At 42.0% G+C, this 21,514-nt stretch overlaps 1 protein-coding gene across 3 annotated transcripts in view; it reads left to right on the top strand.

Annotated features, from left to right (window-relative positions):
• The first annotated feature begins 7,946 nt into the window (after positions 1-7,946).
• The window catches only part of brca2 (BRCA2 DNA repair associated), a 111,611-nt gene continuing 98,043 nt past the window's right edge, over positions 7,947-21,514 (top strand). For 2 of the 3 annotated variants that reach the window (XM_048598205.1, XM_048598207.1), the window contains exons 1-4: positions 7,947-8,154; positions 17,363-17,500; positions 17,721-17,963; positions 19,484-19,586. In XM_048598205.1, coding sequence (XP_048454162.1) covers positions 17,443-17,500; positions 17,721-17,963; positions 19,484-19,586 — 404 coding nt within the window. In that variant the 5' untranslated portion in view covers positions 7,947-8,154; positions 17,363-17,442. Of the gene's footprint in view, positions 8,155-15,583; positions 15,718-17,362; positions 17,501-17,720; positions 17,964-19,483; positions 19,587-21,514 lie in introns of all 3 variants that reach the window. The other variant, XM_048598206.1, reaches the window with a different exon arrangement.

The following is a 21,514-nucleotide window of genomic DNA, read 5'->3' as shown; positions in this document are numbered from 1 at the left end:
TTTCCCCATGTTAGGGAAGTCCAAAATGAGAGAACATAGGTTTAAGGTAAGCGGGGAAAGATTTAAAAGGGACCGAAAGAAGTACTTTTTTCACGCAGAAGGTGGTGTGTCTATGGAATGAGCTGCCAGAGGAAGTGGTGGAGACTGGTACAATTGCAACATTTAATATACATCTGGATGGGTACATGAATAGGTAGGGTTTAGAACAATATAGGCTAAATGCTGGCAAATGGGACTAGATTAATTTAGAATATCTTTTCAGCATGGACGAGTTGTGCTGAAGAGTCTGTTCCATGCAGTACAGCTCTATGACTCTATGACAACCCTGTGAGAAAAAAAACAGCTTGTCTTTGTCCTAAATAGACACATTTTAAACAGTAATCCACAGTTGTGGATTTTCCCACATGAGCTGCACATTCACTCTGTCAAGCCCAGAGAGTACAGGCCTCGCCTTTCCAACCTTTCCTCATAAAACTACCCAAACAGCTTTCCCTCTAATTTTCTTTTTGGCTGCACAGGTCTCCAAGGTCTGTGCAGGCAGTGAGTTCTGCAATCGGAAATCAATGCCACAATAAACATACGACACTGATCATCATGCATGGAATCATACAGTGGCCACACACACATATCACCCCGTTTATAGGGGATATTGTTTCTGGGGGTTAGACTAGTAAACCTTGTCTGAACTGATTCCAACACATTCACACTCTTCCTTAAATAAGGAGACAAATACTGCAGGCTACTTCAGATGCAATCCTACCAATGTATAACTGAAGCATAACCTCCTCCTTTTGTATTAAATTCCCTTTGCAATAAACCCAACTTATTAGCTGCCTTGCTGTACCTGCAAACCATCCATTTGCACTTCAAGTATTAGGATTCTGGTCGTGAGGTTCTTGCGGTTCCATGGTAGTGTTCCTACTTCTGAGCCAGGAGGCCTAGGTTCAAGTCCCATCTGCTCCAGAGGTGTGTAATGAACAGGTCTCTGAACAGGTTGATAAGAAAATATGTGTACTAGGACTCTGAGATCCTCTGCACCTCAGAGCACTGCAATCCCGCACCATTTAGATAATATACCTTTTTATTCTTACTGCAAAAATGGGCAGCTTCACATTTCCTCACATTATTCTGTGTTTGGTGAACTATTTAAGTAACCTATCTATATTCTTTTGTGGCCTCCTTATTTCCCTTTCCTAGTTATCTTTTTGATGTCAACACATTTAGCACCCATACCTTCAGTGCCTTCACCAAGTCATTGTCAAAAGTTGAGGCCCTGATCCCTGTGGTGCCCAACTTATAACTTGCCAATCAGAAGACACATTAATGCTTACTTTTTCATTCCTGTTAGTTAGCCAATCTTCTATTCACAACAATATCTTAACCCTACATAATTAATTTTTGAAATTAATTATTCATTGGAAGTGGATGATACTGTCTAGGCTAGAATTTATTGCCTGTCCCTAGTTGCTCAGGCAGGAATTAAGAGCCACCAACATGTCATGGATCTGGAGTCACATGTTGGCAAGACTAGATAAGGATGGCAGTTTTCCTTCCCTAAAAGACATTAGTGAATTAGATGAGTTTTACAATAATTGACAGTGGTTACAAGGTAATCTAGCTTTTTACAATTACAAATTATTACCAATTCAAATTTTATAATTTGCCATGGTGAGTTTTAAACTGATGTCTCTGGGCTGTTAGCCTGTGGTTTTGGATTACTAGTTTAGTAAAAATACCACTAAAGCACCACTCCCTCATCTTTCATGAAGCACTTTATTAAATACCTTCTAGAACATAGAACAATACAGCACAGTACAGGCCCTTCAGCCCACGATATTGTGCCGACCTATTATCCTACTCTAAGATCAAACTACCCTGCATACCTTACATTTTACTATCATCCATGTGCCTATTGAAGAGTTGCTTAAATGTCCCTAATGTAATCGAAGTACAGTAGTTCCACTGGCTCTCTTTTAAACACAGCATTTGTACTTCAAAGAACTAAAAGGAATCAGTTAAAACAATTTTCCTTTGATAAAACTATGTTGACTTTGCCTGATTACTATTAGTTATTCCTATCTTGTTGCACAACACCAGCTCCAGTATAGTCTGCTCCCAATCCTATGAACTCATCATGTAGGATGCCTATGCCCATCTGATTTTTCCAATCAATATGTAAATGAAAATCCTCAATGATTATTGCTATATGTTTCTGTCAAGCTGCTATTATTTCTTCCTTTAAACTCCATCGAACCATGTGTTTCCTGGTAGTGGGCCTGTACACCACTCCCACAAGTGATTTTTGCCTTTTTCATTTCTCATCTCTACCCCAACCCTTTCCATATCCTGGTTTCCTTTTCTATTATGTGAACTAGTTAAAAGAGCCACTCCCTACTTTTTCCTCACTTATTGTTCTTCATAAATTTTCACATCCTTCATTATTCAGGTCTCAATCCACATCTTCCTGCTTCATTGATGGCAAGCAGCTTTTGGATGCCTGAAAAGCAAAATATGTGCCTTAAAGATGTAATGCAGGATTGCATGACAATAAACAGCTGTAGCAGTGTGCTAAAGACAGAGCTAAATAATCCCACAACTGATGGATCAGACCAAAGCTCTGGAATTTTGGCATAAGCAATTGTGAATGATGATCGACAATTAAACAATTAACAGTGAAAGTGAGACTATGAATATTCTCATTCTCAATGTTGACCAAATCCAGCATGTCAGTGTGAAAAATCTGAAGCATGTTAAACCATCTTCAACTGGAAGTGCCAAGTGGATGATGATTTATTTTGGCTGTCTCTCAAATCCTACCAAGCCTCTCTGCTCCTATGATGCTGCTTGGCCTGCTGTGTTCATCCAGCCCTGCACCTTGTTGTCTCATCATTGATGCCAATTTGATTTACTCTAGATGATATCAATAAATAGCTAATGGCACCAGACATAGCAAAGGCATTGGGCCTGACAACATCCCTGCTGTATTACTGAAGACTGGTTCTCCAAAACTAACTAAATCTTTAGCTAAGGCTGTTCTAGTACAGCTACAAAATTTTAGCTGACAGTGTGTGAAATTGCACAGATATGTCCTGCCCACAAAAAGCAGGACAAATCATGTCAATTACCATCCACTCATTCTGTTCTCATACATTAGCAAACTAGTTGAAGCTGGTGTTGACAGTACTTTCAAGTGGCATTTATTCAGCATCAACCTGGTTACTGATGATCATTTTGGGAGCCAAGGCCATTCAGCTCCAGACCTCATTGAAGTCTGGATCCAAACATGATAGAAGAGCTGACTGTCAAATATGAGGTCCGTTTGGTTTCCTTTGAGATCAGTTCAGCAAGCATTTGTCTGAATGTGGGACCAATGAATCCTAACAAAACTGAAGACAACAGGAATAGCTGGAAAACAACCTACTAGCAAATGAGTCTTAACACAAAGGTCAGAAATCACACGACACCAGGTATGGTCCAACAGGTTTATTTGAAAACACAAGCTTTCATAGCCTTACTCCTTCTTCAGGTGTTAGCGACAGAGGTAGTATCAGACACAGAATTTATGAGTAAAAGATCAATGGATCACATCACTGATAAGGATGTACTAAACAAACCTAAGATGTTGTTAAATATTTAAATCATTTAGAAGGTTTTAATTGATTAATATGTATATGTAAATCCTCTAATTCCTTTGAACTCACTGTCCTGAGAGAACTACAGGTTTTATCAGTGTAAAGAAGAAGTGACATTTTAGGTCAGACAATGCATATTAGGTGTGAGGCCTTGTTTAGCATCTGTTTATGTTTTGATTTGGAGACAGACTGGTTTTATTTCTAAAGTAGGAATTTATAAAATACCACATTGACCGATTGTTTATAAATTCTGTGTTTTTTGAACAAAATAGAACGTATGTGCAAATACAAATTCACCCAATAGATTCACGTGTGTGTGTGTGTGTGTGTGGGAGAGTGAGTGTGTGTGTGTGGCAAATGAGAGAGAAAGAGTGTGTGTGGAAGAGAGAGAGTGTATTTGTGTGTGTGAGTGCACGCACACATGTTTGAGAGACAGTGTGTGTATGAGAAAGGATCTGTGTGAGTGTGTGTGTGTGTGAGAGAGAGAGAGGGAGTGTGAGAGTGTATGTGTAAGAGAGCGAGAGTATGTGTGTGTGTATGTGAGAGAGAGAGAGAGAGACTGTGTGTGTATGAGAGAGGACCTGTGTGAGACTGTGTGTGTGAGAGGATGTGTGTTTTTGTTTGTGTGTGTGTGTGTTTGTGTAAGTGAGTGTGTGTGAGAGGGTATAGTGTGGTGGGGTCACCTGTAGTGCGACATGAATCCAAGATCCCGGTTGAGGCTGTCCTCATGGGTACAGAACTTGGCTATCAGCCTCTGCTCGGTGACTCTGCATTGTTGTGTATCCCAAAGTCCACCTTGGAGGACGTTTACCCGAAGTTCCAAGGCCAAATGACCTTGACCGCTTAAGTGTTCCCCCACTGGGAGGGAACATCCCTGTCTGGCAATTGTTGTGCGGTGTCCATTCATCCATTGTTGTAGCATCTGCACAGTCTCGCCAATGTACCAAGCCTTGGGACATCCTTACCTGCAGTGTATGAGATAGACAACGTTGGCCAAGTCACATGATTATCTGCTGTGCATCATCGATAATGTGTTGAAGGCTGCGAAGAACATGGTGTAGTTTCTCCGCTCCCGGGAAGTACTGGACGATGAAGGGTACTCTATGGTTGTGTCCCATGTCTGTCTTCTGAGGAGGTCATTATGATTTTTCACTGTAGCACGTCAGAAGTGGCGGTCAATGAGTTGAGTATCGTATCCTGCGATCGCAACATTGTCACCAAATCAGAAGATAAAGAAAGAGCCATCATCATACAGAATAGAATGTACTTCTGGAAGGAAGTGTACCGACAGCTGAACAATCAATGAACACACCAATCAACTGAACAGACTGGTCAAGACTTTTGATCCAGTCCTTCAGAGTCCCCTATGCACTCTCATCCCACATACATCCCATGTGGGAGACTTCTACTGCCTTCCAAAGATACACAAAGCTGACACACCTGGATGTCCCATCATATCAGGCAATGGGACCCTGTGTGAGAACCTCTCTGGCTATGTTGAGGGAATCTTGAAACCCATAGTACAGGGAACCCCCAGCTTCTGTCACGACACTACAGATTTCTTACAGAAACTCAGCACCCACGGACCAGTTGAACCAGGAACATTCCTCGTCACAATGGACGTTTCCACACTCTACACCAGCATCCCCCATGACAATGGCATCGCCACAACAGCCTCAGTACTCAATACCAACAACTGACAATTTCCAGCTGCCACCGTACAACTCATCTGCTTCATCCTTGACCACAATGTCTTCAGCTTCGACAACCAGTTCTTCATCCAGACACACGGAACAGCCATGGGAACCAGATTTGCTCCCCGTTATGCCAACATTTTCATGCGCAGGTTCGAACAAGACTTCTTTGCTGCACAGAACCTCCGACTGATAGTATACACCAGACACATTGATGACATTTTCTTTCTTTGGTCTCATGGCAAGAGGAATCACTGAAACAACTACATAGTGATATCAACAAATTTCATCCCACCATCAGACTTACCATGGACTGCTCTTCAGAATCAGTCTCATTCTTAGACACATGCATCTCCAACAAGGACGAACACCTCAGTACCTCATTCTACTGCAAGCCCATGGATAACCTCATGGTGCTGCATTTCTCTAGCTTCCCTGTCCAACATATTAAGACAGCCATCCCCTACAGACAAGCCCAACACATACACAGGATCTGTTTGGATGCGGAGGAACGAGACAGACACCTGAAGGTGTTGAAAGATGCCCTCATTGGAACAGGATATGATGCTCAACTCATCAATTGCCAATTCCGACATGCCACAGTGAAAAAACGTAATGACCTCCTCAGAAGACAGACACGGGATATGTCCAATAGGGTACCCTTCATCGTCCAGTACTTCCTGGGAGCGGAGAAACTACGCCATGTTCTTTGCAGCCTTCAACACATTATCGATGACGATGAGCACCTCGTCAAGATCTTCCCCACACCTCCACTTCTGTTCTTCAAACAACAGCCAAACCTTAAATGGACCATTGTTCGCAGCAAACTACCCATTTTCAACATTTACCTTTTCCTTGTCACAATGGGAAATGGTTAGCTCAGTTGGTTAAATAAGTTGTGTGAGGTATAAAATAATTCGAGCACGTGTTCAATTCCTGTTTCAGCTGGGCCAGACTTGGACCTGTCTCTTTGCCTTCCTCCTGAGAGTTGAAGGCAATGGTAAGCCACCAGTTAGCAAAATAAAATGAAGTATAGTCGGTAATGAAGCAAGGAACTGCCTTAAGGCAGTGCATCAATAGAATGAAATTTACTTTCTCACAAGGATATCATAGAGACATGGGAACAATTTGTTGCACAACCGAAATATTCCTTTTATGTTCTTCTGTACTAAATGATAAAACTCTGCAGTTGCTTGAAAAAAAAGCCAGACACACAGGTGAGACATTATTCTGTAAGAGCAAAAGTCCTTTAATTCCACTTAATTGCAGGGTAAGCTTAGGAAGGGGCAGAATACCTGTCTCAGATGTGTTTTGATAATGGAATCACTTTCAGGTGTAAGTCTGAAGAAACATGCTATGAAGATCAGCCTTCTCTGCCACCAACTAGTGATCTCTCTCTGCCTATAAATTCTTATCTGTGTGATTCTCTCTCACTTCACCTGATAAAGGGGCTACACTTCGAAAGCCTGTGATTTCAAATAAATCTGTTGGACTATAACCTGGTGTCGTGTGACTTCTGACTTTGTCCATCCCAGTCCAACGCCAGCACCTCCACATCACCAACTAGTGTTGTTTTTAAATAGCTCCAGAGTTTTTTCCAAAAATTTACTTTTATTCATACAATCATCTATAAGTACATACAAATGTTCTCCATCAGTAGTCTTTGCAGGAAAAAAAACAAACAAAAGTCTAGAACTTTGAGGGATAGAGGGAACTGCCAATGCTGGAGAATCTGAGGTAACAAGGCGTAGAGCTAGATGAACACAGCAGGCAAGCAGCATCAGAGGAGCAGGAAAGCTGACATTTCGGATCTGGACCCTTCTTCAGAAAACTTTGATATTTCTCAGAGTTTCTCTACAGTTGCAAAAAAAAAGACATTTTGTACTTATGCAGAAAACTATTTCTGTTCTTTTGGAAGCACCTAGAGGGTCTGACAACTGAACAGACCCTCATTACATTTTGGCAGAAAGAGCTTATACAACAGTCCTTCCCCACTGTGCCTCGGAGGCAGCTGCCTCAAGTTTTAGTGTGTCCCTCGGCATGGAGTCCTGGATCTTGGAATGTGCCAGTCTGTAAGACTTGGTTGAGGTCAAATCTTTACGCTTGAAGACCAACAACTTTTGGGCAGATAAGAAGATCTTTGACTGAACTGATGATCCTCCAGGTGTACTCAATGTTTGTCTTGGTGTACATCCCAGGCAACAGCCTGCACAGCACACAGTCACAGAGCTGTTCGGGATGAACCTCAACAAAAAGGACAAAAACAAAAATCCCTCGCCAGACCTTATTTGCAAAGCCATATTCCAGGATATGTAAAACAGTCTCTTTCCTAAGGCAGCGTTCAGTGGTGGAGAGGGACTGGGTGTGCAGGAAGGATCTGATGGGCAGCGGTCTCACCTCCAGCCAAACTACGTCTTGGTGCTTATTGGAAAGATCTGTTGATGAGGCATTCAGTCAATGACTTTAGCCAGTATGCTCGGGGAGCGAAGCGACAGGATCCACTCCCTCCTTTAGCTTGTAGGATGCTACGTACTGATCACTTTCCTGTTGCGTTCCCAGTCCTGGACATGCCCACATTGTGACGATAGGGGAAGCGTTGGAACTTTGAGGGAGAGTGAACAGGAAGTTGTTGCACAATGTTTCTACTGCGCTCATTAATTGGCGCAAGCGAAGGAAGCGTCCGCTCCGATTGGCTGGTATTGCGATGGTGCTTGACCAATAGTGTTTGGCAGTACGTGAGCGCGCGAAGTGGGCTGTGCAGTTGCTGGAGGCGCTGGTGAATGTTCTGGAAAGTTGCAGCATCTGGAGAATTATAACTTTATCATATGGTAAGGGAGTCGTTTTTTACGTGATTTGGAGACTGAGTTAATTTCCTCAGTTTATTTAAAGCTGATAAAAGTCTGTCAGGTTGATGCTTCTGTTCAGTGGTACGTTCCTCGGCCTGTTTTGTTTTTGTCCGTGCTTTTCCCAGTATTAAAATTGTCCGAAAGGCCCTTCACACGAAGAGGTTATTAAACACCACATGATATGGAACTAACCGCATAAGGTGTTATTAGGGCAAAAAAAAAATCTCCGGAGATTTCAAGGAAAGAAAGAAATAGGGGAAGGGAATTCCGGAGTTTAGGGTCCGGGATGTCAGTAGTAGCAACTGAAATCTCGTCTGTAGAAAAGGAGAAAATTTGAGCAGTGTAAATAACGAAGATGGTTACAGAGAAATATTGTTTAGTTGGGAATTAGTGAAGGCCATTGAGCACCGGCCTGATGGGCAAACAGAACTTTGTGTTATGGGTAACGAGAGTTGGTATGGCAATTTTTCTACAGTATAAAGGGTGGGAGACTGACGAGTGCATTGGAATATCAAGTTCGGTCCTCTAGAAGCTGTGTTATGACATACCTCTGAGAGAAGAACAGAAATTGCTGGTGAAACTCAGCAGGTCTGGCAGCATCTGGAGAGAGAAAGCAGAGTTAAAGTTTTGAGTCTGGTGACTGTTCATCAGAACTCCTGAGTACCTTTTGAGAGATTAGTCATTAAAACACACAATATGGGTATCCCCTATATTTGCCAGAAAAAGATAACCCTGCCTTTTCAAATATAATTAATTTTTTTGTCAAGTCTCCAATTATTGCCCCGAAGAGATACAAGTCTGAGACTAGTATAGTTGAGAAAAGGAGCAAGGCAAAGAATGCATTTTTTTCAACGCTAGAGGCCTGACAAATAAGGTACATGAACTCAGGGCATGGTTCAGAACATGGGAATGTGATATCATAGTTATTACAGAAACATGGCTCAAGGATGGACAGGACTGGCAACTTAATTTTCCAGGGTATAGATGCTATAGGAAGAATAGAAAGGGTGGGCAAGAGAGGAGGGGGAGTGGTGTTTTTGGTCAGGGATAACATTGTGGTTGATTAGCTCGCTGAGCAGGTTCGATGTTCCCCAGACGTTTCATTACCCTGCTGGGTGACATCATCAGTGTAGCCTCTGATGAAGCACTGTTGTGTTTCACACCTGTTAGTTGAACTCTGGTGTCCGTCGGGCTGGATTACCTCACTTTCCGTTTTCCTTCACAGTGGAGTGTACATGGGGTCGGGCCGTATGTGTTTATTGATGGCTTTCTTAGTGGAGTACCAGGCTTCTAGGAAATCCCGTGCTTGTCTCTGCTTTGCTTGTCCTAGGATCATGGTGTTGTCCCAATCGAACTGGTGGTTCTCCTTATCCATGTGGATAGAGACAAGTGAGTATTGGTCATGTCTTTTTGAGGCTAGTTGATGTTCATGTACCCTTGTGGTTAATTTCCTTCCTGTTTGTCCAATGTAGTGTTTGTCACAGTCTCTGCAGGGAATCTTGTATATGACATTGGTCCTGCCCGTAGTGGGTCTTTGGTTTGGGTGAGCAGTTGGAAGGGTTGATGTGGGTTTGTGTGCTACATTGATGCCCAGTGATCGTAGGAGCCTTGTGGTCAGTTCAGATGTGTACCTGATGTGAGGTAGCGTGATGAGTGTGTTGGGGTGTGTAATATCTTCCTGGTGTCATTTGTGTGATAGGCAGCTTCTGAGCCAGATTTTTGTGTATCCATTGCCTTTGAATACCTGGAAGAGGTACTATTCTTCTTCTTCTTGGCGTAGCTCTGTGCTGCTGCAGTGTGTTGTTGCCCTTTTAGATAATGTTCTCACGCAACTTCGTTTGTGTGTGTTAGGGTGGTTGCTGTCAAAATTCAGTACTTGGTCAGTGTATGTGGCTTTCCTGTGTACCTTTGTTAGGAATTCCCGGTTTGTCTTGCGTCCCACCATGACGTCCAGGAATGGGAGCTGTTTGTTCTTCTCCTCTGGTGAATCTGATTCCGGTGAGGGTATTGTTTATTAGTTCGTGTGTCTCCTCTAGTTTGGTCTGTTTAATAATGACAACGGTGTCGTCCACGTAGCATATCCGTAGTTTTGGATGGATTAGCAGAGGGCCGTACTTTCAAGTCTGTGTTATTACCGCTTCAGCTATTAGTCCGGAGATAGGTGATCCTATGGGTGTCCCATTGATCTGTCCGTATATTTGGCCGTTTAAAGGTGAAGTGGGTGATATCTCCGGATACCAACTATGGACAGGACCAATGTCATATACAAGATTCCCTGCAGAGACTGTGACAAACACTACATTGGACAAACAGGAAGAAAATTAACCACAAGGGTACACAAACATCAATTGGCAACAAAAAGACACGACCTATACCACTCATCTCTATCCACGTGGATAAGGAGAACCACCAATTCGATTGGGACAATACCAGGATCCTGGGACAAGCAAAGCAGAAACAAGCACGGGAATTCCTAGAAGCCTGGTACTCCACTAAGAAAGCCATCAATAAACACATACAGCTCGACCCCATATATACTCCACTGCAAAGGAAAACGGAAAGTGAGGTAATCCAGCCCGACGGACACCAGAGCTCAAATAACAGGCGGGAAAACACAACAGTGCTTCATCAGAGGCTGCACTGATGATGTTACCTAGCAGGGTAATGAAATGCCTGTGGAACAACGAACCTGCTCGGCGAGCCAGCCAACCAACCACAACATCCACAACCCGAGCTACAAATCTACTCTAAAACCTTAGGGATAACATTACGGCAGTACTTAGGATATTTTGGGGAGTACATCCAGTGAAGCTACTTGAGTGGAACTGAGAAATAAGAAAGGGATGATCACCTGGTTGAGGTTGTACTATAGACCCCCCAATAGCTGGTGGAAAATTGAGAAGCAAATTTGTAAGGAGATCTCAATTATCTGTAAGAATAATAGGGTTGTAATGGTACAGGATTATAACTTTCCATACATAGATTGTGTTAAGGGCTTGGATGGAGAGGAACATAAGTATGTACAAGAAAATTTTCTTATTCAGTATGTGGATATACCCACTAGAGAAGGAGGAAAACTTGACTCTCTTTTGGGAAATAAGGCAGGGCAAGTGACTGAGGTGTCAGTAGGGCCAGTGATCATAATTTTATTAGTTTTAAAATAGTTACAGAAAAGGATAGACCTGATCTAATAGTTAAAGTTCTAAATTGAAGGAAGGCCAACTTTGTCAGAATTTAGCAAGAAATTTTAGAAGTTGATTGGGGAGTTATTTGCAGATAAAAGGACGGCTGGAAAGTGGGAGGCCTTCAAATATGAGATAATGAGGGTCCAGAGACAGTGTGTTCCTGTTAGTGTCAAGGGCAAGGCTGGTAGGTGTAGGGCGTGCTGGATGACTAGAGAAATTGAGGCTCTGGTCAAGAGAAAGAAGGAAGCTTATGTCCGGTATAGATAGCTGGGATTGAGTGAATCCCCAGAAGCATATAAGGGCAGTAGGAGTATATTTAAGAAAAATTAGATGGGTATAAAGGGGACATGAGATTGCCAAAGCTATCAGTTGAAGGAGAATCCAAAGAGATTCTACGAATGCATTAAGGACAAAAGAGTAACTAGGAAGAAAATAGGCCCCTTAAAGATCAACAAGGCCATTTATGTGTGGAACTGCAGGAGATGGGTGAGATACTAAGCGAATAATTTGCTTCAGTATTTATGGAGAAGGATATGGAAGCTAGAGAAGTTGGAGAAATGAATAGTGATATCTTGAAAAGTGTTCATATTACAGAGGAGTAGATGCTGGATAACTTAGAACATATAAAGGTTAATAAATTTCCTTGACCTGATCAGGTGTAGCCCAGAAATTTTTGGAAAGCTGGGAAAGTAATTGCTGAACCTCTTGTTAAGATATTTGCATCATTAATAGCCACGGATGAGGTGCCAGAAGATTGGAGGTTGGCTCACATGGTGCCATTATTTAAGAAAGGCTTTAAGGAAAAGCCGGGGAGCTATAGACCGGTGAGCCTGACATCAGTGGTGGGTTGGTTTTTGGAGAAGATTCTGAGGCCCAGGATTTACATGTATTTGGAAAAGCAAGGGACTGATCAGGGATAGTCACCATGGCTTTTTGCATGGGAATCATGTTTCACCAACTTCTTTGAGTATTTTGAAGAAGTGGCAAGATTGATGAAGGCAGAGCGTTGGACGTTGCCTATATGAACTTCAACAAGGCGTTCAACAAGGTCCCTCATGGTAGACTGGTTAGTTAAGTTAGATCCAGGAAAAGCTTGCCATTTGGATACAAAATTGGCTTGAGGGTGGGAGACAGAGGGTGATGGAGTTTGCTTTATGGACTGGAGGCCTGTGACCAGTGGTGTGCCTCAAGGATTGGTGCTGTGTCCACTGCTTTTTGTTATTTATATAAATCATATGGATGTGAATATAGGAAGTATGGTTACTAATTTTGCAGGCGACACCAAAGTTTGTGGTGTGGAGGACAGTAAAGAAGATTACCTCTCAGTACAATGGGACTTGGATCCGATGGACAAATGGGCAGAGGAGTGGCGGATGGAGTTTAATTTAGATAAATATGAAGTGCTGCATTTTGGAAAGGCAAATCAGGGCAGGACTTGTACACTTAATGGTAAGGTCTTGAGGAGTGTTGCCAATCAAAGAGACCTTGGGTTGCAGGTTCATAGTTCCTTGAAAATGGAGTCACAAGTAGACAGGGTAGTGAAAAAGGCATTTGGTATGCTTGCCTTTATTGGTCAGTGCATTGAGTGTAGGAGTTGGGAGTTCATGCTGTGGCTGCACAAGACATTGGTTAGGCCACTTTTTGGATACTGTGTTCAGTTCTGGTCTGCCTACTTACAGGAATGATGTTGTGAAACTTGAAGGGGTTCAGAGAAGATTTACAAGGATGTTGCCTGGGTCAAAAACAAGTTACTGGAAAGCTCAGCAGGTCTGGCAGCATCTGTGAAGAAAAATATCCGTTAATGTTTTGGGTCCGGTGACCCTTCCTCAAGGTCAGACCGTTTAAGCTATACGGAGTGGCTGAGTAGGCTGGGACTATTTTCTCTGGAGCATTGGAGGCTGAGGGGTGACCTTTTATAGAGGTTTATAAAATCATGAGGGGCATGGATAGGATGAATAGCCAAGGTCTTTTTCTTTGGCTGGGTGAGTCTAAAACTAGAGTGCGTTGGTTTAAAATGAGGGGGAAAGATTTAGAAAGGACCTGAGGGGAAATGTTTTCACACGGAGGGTAGTTTGTATATGGAATAAGCTGCCAGAGGAAGTGAGAAAATTAACAACATTCAAAAGGCATCTGGAACAAAAACGGAAGTTGTTGGAAAAGCTCGGCAGGCTTGGCAGCATCTGTGAAGGAAAAAATCAGTGTTAACCGTTCTGACGAAGGGTCACTGGACCCGCAATGTTAACTTTGAATTTTTTTTTCTTCACAGATGCTGCCAGACCTGCTAAGCTTTTCCAGCAACTTCTGTTTTTGTTCCTGATTTACAGCATGCACAGTTCTTTCAGTTTTTTTCAAAGGCATGTGGATGGGTATATGAATAGGAAGGGTTTAGAGAGATATAGGTCAAATTCTGGCCAATGGGACTAGGTCAGATTGGGATGTCTGGTCAGTGTAGAAACTGTTGAGATTGTCAGGGCCTGATAATCTACATCCCAGTGTACTTCAGGAAGGAGCTCAAGAAATAGTGGATGCACTGGTGATCATCTTCCAGGATTCTATAGACTGTGGAACAGTCCCTGCAGATTGGAGGCTGGCTAATGTCACTCTAGTATTCAAAAAGGGAGGTAGAGAGAAAACAGGGAATTATAGACTGGTGAGCCTAACATTGATAGTGGGGAAAATTCTCGAATCCGTTGTCAAGGATTTTAAAGCAGAGCATTTCGAAAGCCGTGGCAGGATCAGACAGAGCCGGCAGGGATTTATGAAGGGGAAATCATGTTTCACAAATCTGTTGGAATTCTATGAAGATGTCAACTCTGCTAATTACAAGGGGGAGCCTGTTTATGTAGTATATTTGGACTTTGTCAAACACTTTTTGAAAGTCTGATGTAAGAGATTAACGTGCAAGATTAAAGTGCATGGGATTGGGAGAAGTGTATTGAGATGGATAGGAAACAAAAAGCAAGAATTAATGGGTCCTTTTGAAATTGGCAGGCAGTAGCTAGTTGTGTGCCACAGGATTCGGTGCTGGGACCCCAGCAATTCACAATATATATTAATGATTTGGTTGAGGGAACAAAATGTAACATCTCCAGGTTTGCAGATGATACAAGTTGGGTGGGAGGGTGAACTGTGACAAGGATGCAGAGATCCTTCAGCAAGATCTGGACAGGTTGGGTGAGTGGGCACATCAATGACAGATGCAGGATAATTTGGATAAATGTGAGACTAATCACCTCGGAAGCAAAAACAAGAAAGCAGATTACTACCTGAATGGCTATAAAATGGGAGAGGGGAGTGTGCAGCAGAACCTGAGTGTCCTTGTGCACCGGTCACTGAAGGTAAGCGTGCAGGTGCAACAGGCGGTAAAGAACGCAAATGGTATGTTCACCTTCATTGCGAGAGGTCCTGAGTACAGGAGCAGGGATGTGTTGCAGTTGTACAGGGCCTTGGTGAGACTGCACCAGGAATATTGTGTGCAATTTTAGTATCAAGGGAGTGCAACAAAGGTTTACCAGACTGATTCCAGGGATGGCTGTTCTGACGTATGAGGAGAGATTGACTAAGTAGGGATTGTTTTCACTAGATTTCAGATCGATACTTGAGGGGGTGGTGGGGAGTGGTTCTCATGAAGACTTATAAACTTCTAACAGGACTGAACAGGGTAGATGCAGGGAGGATGCTCCTGATGGTGAGTATGTCCAGAACCAGGGGTCACTGTACAAGGATTCAGGGTAGACAATTTAGGACGGAGATGAGACATTTCTTAACCCAAAGAATGGTGAGCATGTGGAATTCATTACCACAGGAAGTAGTTGATGCCAAAACATTGAATGTATTCCCGACGCGACTAGGTACAACACTTGGGTGAATAGAATCAAAGGTTATGGGGAGAAAGCAGGATTAGGCTATTGAGTTGGATGATCAGCCATGAGTGTGAAGAATGGTGGAGCAGGCTTGAAGGGCTGAATGGCTGCTTCCTGCTCCTATCTTCAATGTTTCTATGTAACCTAAGGGTCTGTAAGGCATGTTGATGAGTTCTTAAAATTCATTTTCCATGCTACTCTTGTGCATCTCTGATAGAGACAGTGCATATTTAAGGTGGTGGATGGGGTGTGGATGAGGAGGACTGCTGTGTCCCAGTTGGTGTCAAGCTTCTCGGGTTGTTGGGACTGTATTCAACCATGCAAGTAAAGTGTATTTCATTGTACTGCTGATTTGTCTTGTAGATGATGGACAGACTTTAAACAATCAAGACATGAGTTACTTGCTGCAGAATTTCCAACTTCCGATTTATTACTAATCTACTTCAGTTTCTGCTCAGTGGCAACCCACCCAGGATGATGTTTGAGATACAGTGATGGTAAAGCTATTGATTATGAACAGGATTTCTTCAGTGTCTGAGGAATTGTGAATGATGCTGAACATTGTGCAATCATCAGCAACCATTCCCATTGTTTTTTAATTAATTCCTACGATGTGGGTGTTGCTGACTGGGCACTATTTATTGCTCATCCCTCGTTGTCATTGAGAAGATGGTCATGAGCTGCTTTCTTGAACCATTGCAGTCCATTTCATATAGGTACACCTGCAATGCTGTTAGAAAGACAGTTTCAAGATTTTGAAACACAATGTTGAACCAATGGAGGTATATTTCAAAGTCTGGATGATAAGTGGGAAATGTTGCTGATGGAGGGGAAGTCATGGAAGTAGTTGAAAGTGGTTGGGCTTAGGACACTACTCCAAGGAACTCTTCTAATGAAGTCTCAGGGCTGAGATGATTGACCTCCGACAGACAAATACACTATCATACCTTATACTAGGTATGACTTCAGGCAGTGGAGTGCTTCTTCCCTGGTTCCCATTGACTTCAGACCTTCTGATGAAGGAACAGGAATATACTTTCAAGTCAGGGTGGTGTATAATTTGAAAGGGGGTTGTGGGGTTTGAGAGATGCATTTAAAGCCTTGGTAAGCTATTGCATTGCATCTTGTAGATGGTACGTACTCATCCAGGCAAGTGTGTTGCATTCCATCACAGGCTTCATTTTAGCCTTCTAAGTTGTGGAAGGGGTCAAGAGGCAAGTCATTTGCTACAGAGAACACAGCCCCTAACCTACTTGTTTTATACTGTTTATTATAACTGAAATGTTTTTCCTACTGTTTTTGCAGTACTTAGAATGAGCAGTTCCTCATTTTTAGCTCCTGTTTATTTTTGCTTTTATTTTCCCATTCCTCCTGAACTATATTCACCAGAAACTAGTCATCTTATCTGCTTAGTAATTGTACTAGGGCTTTCTAGCCCTTATTTCTAGATCCTTTCCAAGGTTAAATTGTTGAAATTATTTTTTCGATCTTTGATCCTATTCAGTCTACACCAAGCTCATATCCACGCAACTCATGACTGACTTCCTCAAATCCTTCACAGCAACTTATTTTACTTTTTACTTATTTTTACTTTTCACAAATATCATAATTTTCTTGCTGATTTTGGCATTACACTTCAAGGCTACAGTCTCCACAAGGTGGGGGTGGGGGGTGTTGGGGGGGGCGCGGGGGTTGAGCAGTGGAAATACTACATTTAGCTCAACCTGCCAGCAACTCCCAAATTCCTGATTTGTCTTTTCTCTTAAAACATTCCACCCATTTTCAATTCAAATATGCCGTTGCCTTTCCCGGCACACATTAATTGCCCCTTCAAGGTCCCCTGGATCAGCCTGGGAAACTATATTTGAGGCTTGCTGTTGCTCTTTGTCTTTCATGCCTGCCCATTTTCCTTTATGGCCTGTTCCTGGTCTCTTTATGGATTTATTCAATGCAGTACAAGTTAAATTTGCCTAAGTGGTAGTTACCAGATTAGTCTTAACAAAATCTTTCTAATTTTAGAATATAAACTAGAGCAACCCATCTATATTTGCTGTTTGCCATCTTCATAGTGAGTTAATATTTGGAGGTTACTTTTGTAACTTAAATGATTCTGGAAATTTAAAAATAATTTTGTTTTCACAGGAATATCTGAATTTAAAATGGGTTCCATTTTACTGATCTGCCAAGAGTAATGTTCTATTACGGTTGCATCACTGAGCTAGATGTTAGAACAGAATTCGAGGAATGCCATGTATGATTTTGCAGCCTCTTGTCGAGAAGGTAGGGAACATAAAATTTTTTAAGTATGTTAAAATTGTTTCTGTGATGTTGCCACTTTTAAAAACTGCGTGGCATAGTCAAATGTTACATGCATGTTGCAAGAAAACTGTTCTCTCTGTGCCTTAACCGTCCCTGATTTAAATAAGGTGATTTTGAGGCATACTGCATTTGTATACCCCATTGTTGTTTTAAAAACAAGCTGTTTTGTTCTTCATTACAGATTTGGGACCATTATGTTCAAATTGGTTTGAGGAACTTAGTTTGTTGGCAGCTTCTAACCACCTTAAACAACCTAGAAATGACGCTCGTTGCTTTATTTCAAGTTATTTCAAAACACCGTGGCAGAAGCAGACTCTGCACAGCCAGCTAGATTGTACTCCATCAATTTTCAGTGGTCTAACTTTAATTACTCCGTCAGTATCCGTGACAGAAAAAGGGAATGATGAAACTTGGTTGAAAGGAGGTAAGTAATCAAACTCTGGAAGAAGAGAAAATCCAGGCTAATAATCATGCTTGATATCCTGAGGATTCATGATTTGGGGCTTTTGATCGCTATATCTTTAAGTTTGGCATTTTCCAATGCACCCTAAATTAAGATGAGGTGCCAAATTACAAACAGTTAGAACCAATATTTTGGTGGTGTTGTCCATTTTAGCAGCAAGAAACATTATCGAAGTGATGAGAGATTACAGAGCTCTTGAGATGTAGAGGGCTCTGGATGGCCTAATGCATAAATCATAAAAGTCGAGTATGTAGCTACAGAAAGCAATTAGGAAATCCAGTAGAATGCTATCATTTATTCTGAGGGAATTAAATGCAAAAGTGGGGAGATAATAATTCAGTTGAACAGGGTAGAATTCCAGCCTGTGTGATTGCTCCGTTAGGTGATGTTCCCTTTTACAACAACTGGAAGGTTGAAAGTGGCTATGCAGCTGTCCGCACTCCATTGGTGATCCATTTCAGTCATTGGAGCTCATAATTCTAAACGTTTAGCTGATGACTCCGTAGGGAACCTCTGACATAGATGAGGGAAATACATCTTGAGGATGGTGAGATGGATGCCATCAGAACCGGACATCATCTTGAAATACATTTAACTGTCTACACGGGGTCTCCAATTTCCGAATGTCTAACTTATGAAAGTAGGTACTTAGGAACTAGATCCTATGCAGGCTGTAATTTTAAAGATCCACCATACAAAAATCTCCTGTGCTTACGAACGGCTGCTTTACATGGTCGTGCATTGTGTTCTGTCTTGCGTCCAAATTGACTCCAGAACAGAATCCATTTGTAACCCGGGACTGCCTGTACTCAACAGCTTTCCCTGTTGAATATTCTGTAGTCCATTATCCATCAGTGCAATAAAGCTGTTCAAAAATCCTTCGTAAAGCAACATAATGTTTTTCGGTTGAAGTATAAATTGTGATTAATTACTCTTTCCTTCCCTTATTTTTAAATAACATTATTGTACAGTACCATATTTGTTGCGCAAAGTTGACAATCTAGTTTCCTGTCCCCCTCTGTAGGCAAATACAGTCTTCTGTTTGGCACCTTTTACCTGAGACATAGTATTCCAGTGGGACTGAGCTTGCAATGCAGAGTGATGCCAACAGCGTGGATTCATTTCCCACACTGGCTGAGATTACCATGAGGGACTCTTCTTCTCAACCTCTCCCTTTGCTTGAGGTGTGGTGATCCTGAAGTTAACCTATCAACAGTCATGTCTCTCTCTCTCTCCCAGAGGAGAGCAGTTCTGTGTTCTACTAGGACTTTGGCAACTTTACCTTTTAATAACTCTATGTTGGAGTTGGCGTGAATCCAGTCAGTTTGGTCCACTAGTATACCAAGGTCACATGATTGTAATGTTATCTTAATGCTAACATGCAGTAAGGCTAAGAAAAAGTTAATCTTAATTTTAACGTGATTGTGAATAAAATAACTTTGCAGTCATGTAACAATACTGTTGGTATGGATTGCATTTAGTAGGAAACAGTTATTCCTCTGTGACCCAAGGAATTAAAACTCCATACAAGACGAGCGGGAATGAAACCTCAAACCCAACCTCTGAAATTTCTACAATAACAAGGTATGCTCGATTCTTCTCTTTCTCTTAGTGCCGGACGTTCTGAGCTAACTTTTCTTCCTAGAAGTGGTTACTTCAGAGAAGCATTTCCGTGGCTAATATGACCCCACCCTAATTTCAAAGTTCTGCTTTATATTAATATGTTTGTGGATAGTTCCTCTCACTATTCTCTCCATCTGTTGGGAGGTTAATTTGCCGGGAGGGAAGAGGAAACCCACCTCTTTAATTTTTAATTCTCTCTAGTTGAGGATTTCTCATCTGCAGGCTGTACTTTGATAGCATCAACCAAAGGTACTGTTTTCTTGTATATGCCGATAACACCTACTCCAACTCATTAACACCTTTTTTAACTCCTCCTCTTGTTAAATTGTCAGACTGTTTAACCAACACTCAGAACTGAATGAGCAAAAAAACTTCTCCAGTTAAATATTAGAGTTGTTTTTTGTCACCATTCCAAATTCTGTTCCCAAGCTAGTGACTCCATCCCCCTCTCCCATAGTTTGAGATTAAGCTAGTCTGCTTACAAGCTTGTCACATTGTACCATCATCAACATCACTTTTTACCACCTCTGGCCTGAATATTCTCCCTATTTGCTAATCTGCTCCTCCTGAAATCTTCAATCATAACCCAATTTAGTCCACTAATACACTGCAATAGCGTAATTGTAATGTTATCTTAATGCTAACATAGAGCAAGGCGAGAAAAAAGTCCCTATACTTGACTTTGCCAACTGCTGGTTGGTTTCCGACATTGTAACCTCTGTAAATTTTGAGGTCATCCACTCCTCGTCTTCTTTCATGTCCTAACTTGCAGTAAATCTAGTTTCCTCCATCAGTTGCATATTCGCTGACCTACATTGCCTCTTGTTTGAGCAACAAACTGTTTTTAATGTTCTTATTCTTGATTTCACATCTCTTCATGGTCTTAGCGCCTTACAATGATTTGACATCACCTCCGACCCTAAAACCTCTGAGATTAATTCATTCCTGTAGTTATGGCCTTTTTGCGCACCCCAGTTGTAATTGCTTCACCATTGCTGGCAGTGCTTTCAGTTACTTGGCCCTAAGATCTTGAATATCCTTCTGAACCTGTCCATCATTCTACTTAGCTTATCTCCACTATGACACTCATTAAAATCTATCTGTTTGACGTGACCGTTTCCTTATGTAAAGTTCATACTTTAATATAATGCTACACAGAATCGTAAAGGCACTATGCAAACATTTGTTGATTTACCAGCTAAAATTCAATTGAGGAACTACCCCTCTTGGACTGAAGGAAATAAATCTGCAATTGGGATTATAGCAGTGGACGTAGATTAACTTGGTTGTGAAAATCCCTTTCAGTGATCCTAATGCACCTGCTCATGCTGGAAGTACGAGCAACCTCGCTAGAACAGGCAAAATAAGAATAATTGGTCAGAACTTGGGTTTTGCGCACACATGTACACTCTGTTTTGTACATAGAAACAGGCATAAGTTATTACACATGCATCACCAATCAGGTTGCTGATGGTTTATCATCTACTTCAGCATCACTTTCCTGCACCATCCTCATACCATTTGTGACCCCTCAGATACTGAAGCAGTCCATGTTCACATGCAACAAGATCTGGACAATATCCAGGCTTGGGCTGACAAGTGGCAAGTGACATTCGTGCCACACAAATGCCAGGCAATGACCATCACCAATAAGAGACAATCTAACCACCGCCCCTTGACATTCTATGGTGTTACCATTACTAGATACCCCACTGTCAACATCCTGGAGGTTACATCGACAAGAAACTCAACTGGACTCCCCACATTAACAGAGTGGCTACAAGAGCAGGCCAGAAGCTAGGAATACTGCGGCGAGTAACCTACCTCCTGACTCCTCAAAGCCTGTCCACCATCTACAAGGCACAAGTCAGGAGTGTGATGGAATACTC

The sequence above is a fragment of the Rhincodon typus genome, chromosome 6 (assembly GCF_021869965.1).
Source record: "Rhincodon typus isolate 14 chromosome 6, sRhiTyp1.1, whole genome shotgun sequence".
Taxonomy (NCBI): domain Eukaryota; kingdom Metazoa; phylum Chordata; class Chondrichthyes; order Orectolobiformes; family Rhincodontidae; genus Rhincodon; species Rhincodon typus.
Note: the sequence above shows the minus strand (reverse complement) of the source record. Positions and strands in the feature narration are given on the sequence as shown.